Source organism: Staurois parvus, unplaced genomic scaffold, assembly GCF_062004578.1.
Source record: "Staurois parvus isolate SC_StPar_1 unplaced genomic scaffold, SC_StPar_1.0 ptg000025l, whole genome shotgun sequence".
In the NCBI taxonomy this organism is placed as follows: Eukaryota; Metazoa; Chordata; class Amphibia; order Anura; family Ranidae; genus Staurois; species Staurois parvus.
Window position 1 is genome coordinate 9,389,330 of NW_028317821.1, and position 6,000 is coordinate 9,395,329.

Here is a 6,000-nt window from a genome sequence, read left to right on the forward strand (position 1 = left end):
TGTGCAGTCAAAGGTTTCCCTGACCCATTTACAGTGAGGAACAGAAGTATTTGAACACCCTGCGATTTTGCAAGTTCTCCCATGTAGAAATCATGGAGGGGTCTGAAATTCACATTGTAGGTGCATTCCCACTCTGAGAGACAGAATTTAAAAAAAAAATCAGGAAATCACATTGTATGATTTTTAAAGAATTTATTTGTCTTGCACTGCTGAACATAAGTATTTGAACACCTAAGAAACAGCAAGAATTCTGGCTCTCAAAGACCTGTTACTGTACCTTTAAAAAGTCCACCTCTACTCCACTCATTAATCTAACTTAGTAGCACCTGTCTGAGCTCTTTAAAGACACCTGTCCACCCCACAGTCAGTCAGATGCCAACTACTACCATGGGCAAGACCAAAGAGCTGTCAAAAGACACCAGAGACAAAATTGTGGACCTCCACAAGGCTGGAAAGGGCTACGGGGCAATTGCCAAGCAGCTTGGTGAAAATAGATCAACTGTTGGAGCAATTGTTAGAAAATGGAAGAGGCTAAAGACGACTGTCAGTCTCCCTCGGACTAGGGCTCCATGCAAGATCTCACCTCGTGGGGTATCACTGATGATAAGAATAAGAGTGAGGAATCAGCCCAGAACTACAAGGGAGGAGCTGGTCAATGACATGAAGAAAACTGGGACCACAGTTTCAAAGGTCACTGTCGGTAGAACACTACGCCGTCATGGTTTCAAATCATGCATTGCAGGGAAGGTTCCCCTGCTCAAGTCATCACATGTCCAGGCCCGTCTGAAGTTTGCCAATAACCATCTGGATGATCCAGAGGAGGCATGGGAGAAAGTCATGTAGTCAGATGAGACCAAAGTAGAACTTTTTGGTCTAAACTTCACTCGTGTTTCACTCGTGTTGTGAAGCAGGGGGGTGGTAACATCGTGCTTTGGGGGTGCTTTTCTGCGAAGGGGACAGGACGACTGCACTGTATTAAGGAGAGGATGAATGGGGCCATTTATTGTGAGATTTTGAGCAACAACCTCCTTCTCTCAGTCAGAGCATTGAAGATGGGTCGTGACTGGGTCTTCCATCATGACAACGACCCGAAGCACACAGCCAGGATAACCAAGGAGTGGCTCCGTAAGAAGCATATCAAGGTTCTGGAGTGGCCTAGCCAGTCTCCAGACCTAAATCCAATAGAACATCTTTGGAGGGATCTGAAACTCCGTGTTGCTCAGCGACAGCCCCAAAACCTGACAGATCTAGAGGAGATCTGTGTGGAGGAGTGGGCCAAAATTCCTGTTGCAATGTGTGCAAACCTGGTCAACAACTACAGGAAACGTTTGACCTCTGTAATTGCAAACAAAGGCCTCTGTACCAACACTGATTTTCTCAGGTGTTCAAATACTTATGTTCAGCACTGCAAGACAAATTCTTTAAAAATCATACAATGTGATTTCCTGAATTTGTTTTTAAATTCTGTCTCTCAGAGTGGGAATGCACCTACAATGTGAATTTCAGACCCCTCCATGATTTCTAAGTGGGGGAACTTGCAAAATCGCAGGGTGTTCAAATACTACTGTTCCTCACTGTATATTCTATCTTGATAACACTGTGCAGTGATGTGGGACTTTTTTAAGGCTAAGGTTGGTTGAATGGACAAAAATATGAGCTGTGGGTGGTCCTTGAAACTATCACACTGGAATCCTGCTTTTGCTAAAACCAGGTTCTCCCACTGATTGGTGCAGTTATTGATACAAAAGATCAAAGATTAAATTTGTTTATTAGATACAAGTAACTGCCAATATAGAATGTATAAAGGGCAGCAATAATGGTGAAGCAGTAATCCATAATAACCTAAAAGAACTTTTGAGAAATTAGCTTTAATTAGTCATGGATTACAGTACAATATTGCTGCTTGTATAATGAAATTAAACAAACACAAATGCTTTTTTTTATACTTTACATGTCATTAAGAAACTGCAGTGTTTATTAATATTTATTTTACTTTATGAATAATCAGTCATAATAGAACTAAAGGAGCAACACTATACACAGTATAATTGGATTTCTGACAACTAACATATTTTACTTCTATGCTTGGTTAAAAAGTAAGTAAAGGCAACAGATTTAAAGCTTTTATGTCTGAATTCGTGAAATCCTGGTGGTTTGTTCCTTTGACACGTACAGGGAAAATTTACAAGTGAAAAGAAAAGAAATGAGTTTAAGTTTTAATTTGGAGCTCGGCTATATTGTTATCTGCCAAACCGCCAACCAACTTTTTCCTGCTCACAATGAGAAGAGGGTCATTGGCAGAAAACTGCCTATGCCACAATCAAATAATCTCTTTCATCCACAGCACTGATCCTTTTAATAAACAAAATACGAAAAGGGAGTCAAAATTACGTCTAGCCTGTTTGAAAAGCAAGGAAATCCTGCAAGTACAATTCCCCACTTGTTATGTTCTTGGACCATGTGACTTAAAGTCATTCTGTGGGATAAAAGACCCAAGCTGGTATCAGGGTTCTGCCATGCTTTTCCCTTAGTTCCCAGTCTTAGCCCATCTGTTATTCAGTAAGAACATGAATGGCATGTGTCAAGAGAGTCATCACTGAGCAAACTGCCCAAAGAAATCAGCTAAGGGACTTCCCTTTTTTCCTCTTACACAATTGTTGTGGAGGCAGCCACCATATGGTGAATAATTAGTTTTTGACCTTACTCCAGTAGAATGTTCCTGCCGCTGCCAGGCTCTATCAATATGTGTATTAATGAGAGAGACCAGTGAAAGCATTTGCATTAACATTGTGATGCCTATTGTGCACATTTTTATGGCATAATAGTTACACACAATAACACGTTTAATTGCAATGCAAAATGTATTGTAGTTTCTTAACCAAAGCTACTGCTGTGTCATTCTGTATATGCAACACAGGGGTATATAATGATAATTCCCAAATGTGTTATATTTTCATCACATCCTGCTGGAGCTGTAAAGGCATGTAATGCAATCAGGAACACATTCCACAGCATATTGATAAATTGCTTATTAGTGGTGCAATAGGCTAGGGCAAGGGATTTCAATGGTTCTCCAGACTGAGGCAACACATTAACAAGGCACTGTTAGCAATGTCATCCATGGTATACTCACAAAGGGGTGCCCAGCTAACCATTTAAAGCTAAAGTTTATTTGCTACTATTTCCCTGAAATACTTATTTAAGTGCTGTTTTACCTGCCAAAGGATTTGCCTGGAGACCTGACTTTTTACTAGCAGAATTAAGTAATACTTCCCCCTGTCCCAGCCTGTGACTGGATAGTGAAGGGCAATAAGAAAACTGATGACAGTCTACTCTCTCCTGATGTCAATATATTAATTATTAGCATATGAGCACTGCAGCATATTGGCTTTGCTGTACAGGGACCGCAAAAGGCTGATGCCAGGTCACATTTAGGTACTTACATTAATTGCTTTAAACATAAATTTTCTTTTAAAATATAAACAGTATGCGAGGTGTGACAATCTAATTCCTGGAATAAACTGCAAAAAAAAAAATGTTTTCTTACCTATTCACAAGCGGCTGTTGACACCTTGAAAGCAGTCCCCTTGTGAAGCAATGCACTTTTCTAGATGACTGTGTCACTGCTGGAAACATTCCTGGAATTTATGTTCCAGAACATTGCACAGTATCTTTGTCCCTGAAAGTTGGATGTCTGGACTGTCATCAAATCTGTGTCCTGTTAGGGTTTTTTTTTAATTTTGGAAACAGTCAAAAGTGGTAGGGTATTAAGTCAGGGAAATAAAATGGTTGGTTGCATTTCAGAATGGATTCTTGGACCAGGAACTCATGAACACTTAACACATCATGTGCAGGAGCATTGCCATAGTGAAGAATGCATTTGTTAGGCCAGAGTTCCGGTCTTTTCCTCCAAACAGATTCTCTGCTCACATTTGTATCAGTCCTTTGAGTTTTTGGCTTTCCACTTGTGTCATCATGGACATCTTCCCGCCGTTCCTTAAACCGCTCATGCCATTCAAAAAACACTTGATTTGTTCATGGAATGTTCCCCATAAGCCTATTGCAACATAGCTAAAGTTCCACTCACACGTTTGCCACTTTCACGCACAATTTGATGCTAATCTGCTGCTCCAGAATCCTGTCACTGATTTCCCACCAACAGCTCAACACACACACACTTGGTGTTTCTTCTACTATTCTACAAACAACCCAGGCAACTGCAAGTTAGAATGTGTCAGAACATGCTTTAGTGTAAATGGCTGTCTAACTCCCCACTATAGTGCTATGCCAGTGCATCCATAGACTCCCTAGATCCTGCTCAAACTAAAATAATTTCTAACATATACAATAATTTGAGTCTGCTCAATTATGATGAGTTATAAATATAAACACAATTGTGCTAAAATGCCATTCAAGCACTAAGGAGCCACTTAGAAAATTAACCATTATACAAACCTGTTTTGTATAGAGGTTGTTATTATATAGGGTCCCATAGTGTTTGGAAAGCATTTGATAGCAACTGTGTTTTTTACCTGTATTATTGAAGGATATATTTTACAATTCATCACAGATTGCCCAAATCTCAAATTATTTTAGACTTTTGAAATCATTATTTTTACTTTAATTAGGTCTAATTCAATTGACCCCATTATCATGATGGCCTACACATCCAGATAGCTGGTTACAGTAACAAAAAGGACCCTATTATTACATTACTAAGTAACACTCCAAACTAATATTATTTCTTAAAACTAGGCACTACAAAGTTGTTTGCAAGTACTGAAAGTTCTCAGTACATTCGTTTGAAGTCCCCTAAACCTGGGCACATTGTTTATATTGCCTTTTACTTTAGTTCCCAAGCAGAAATTGGCATGCGCCACCATCTTTCCACTATCTTAGAAGGGAACTTCAGACGCCAATAAACAGGTGTCTTTAGCAATGTAGGATGCTAAATGTCAAAATTGGAGATGACACTGAGGTCCATGTCAGGAATGCACCCAAATATAGGGGGAAATGCTTCAAGCCACATACAAAATGACTGAGATTTCCAGGTAGTCATAGGAACCCTAAGGAAACCTCTTGTAAATATCAAGTGTTCTGCAATAACTAAAACACTTTCCAGGATTACATTTTTTTATTGCAGGAACATTGCAGGTGTATTACTATAGGTCTGTTCCAGCTGCAGTATACTGTATATAGAAATAGTCCTTCTATATGACACATATCTTCAACAAATTATAGTTAACTATAATACACAAAACAATATCCACCTTAATTACATTTACTGTACTGTATATCAGTAGATTTTTGACTACTTCATAGAGAAATCAAGCATGCCGTCTTCATGAGCTGACATGAGCTGTCTTATGATTAAAGTGGAACTCCAACCAAACAGATAAATACAAATGCTACATTCAAAGGTTTTGTCATGTTATTAGGCTGTTCCTGTGATTTACATTCGACTGTCACACTATACAGCCAAGAAGATCCCTTTTACAGTTTCCCACCTGCTCGTGGCAACCACCAGAGTGGCTGGACAGAATGCAACTTAATGTGTTTTTTGTATAATCTAATAGCCAAATTTGCTGTTATGTATATTCAAAATCATTCTTACCTGAAGTATTCCAGCTGCTATTGGCCTTAGGCAGTAATTTCCCCGGTCTATTTCTCACAATCTCTGAAGGGCCAGCTGATTTGATACTTGCTACTCTGGCATGGTGCTGTTGTGGTGATGGCGCCATGTGAGAGATAAATCTCGGACATAGTACAGGGTGTCTTTCATTTTCTGCTCTGGGCTGTGTGAATAAAAATAGAAACTTCATTAAAGTATATGGTCTCATTTAATTAGCCCATGGAAGCATACAACTATATCACACAACATATTCATCTGTTACATTAACTGTGGTGCCGGAGAAAATAATTGTATGAGAAGAGAGGACAGTGTTTTTTTGGGGTTTTTTTAATCATACAGCAGGGTGATCTGTGTATTGACATTAGGCC

General features: G+C 39.3%; 1 protein-coding gene across 1 annotated transcript in view; it reads right to left on the minus strand.

The window, feature by feature from the left end:
• Positions 1-5,789, minus strand: part of LOC149471235 (uncharacterized) — a 45,643-nt gene extending 39,854 nt beyond the window's left edge. The window contains exon 1 of the mRNA XM_089651820.1: positions 5,615-5,789. Within this exon, the coding sequence (XP_089507946.1) occupies positions 5,615-5,741 (127 nt within the window). The 5' untranslated portion in view covers positions 5,742-5,789. The remainder of the gene's footprint in view (positions 1-5,614) is intronic.
• Between the last annotated feature and the right edge of the window lie 211 nt (positions 5,790-6,000).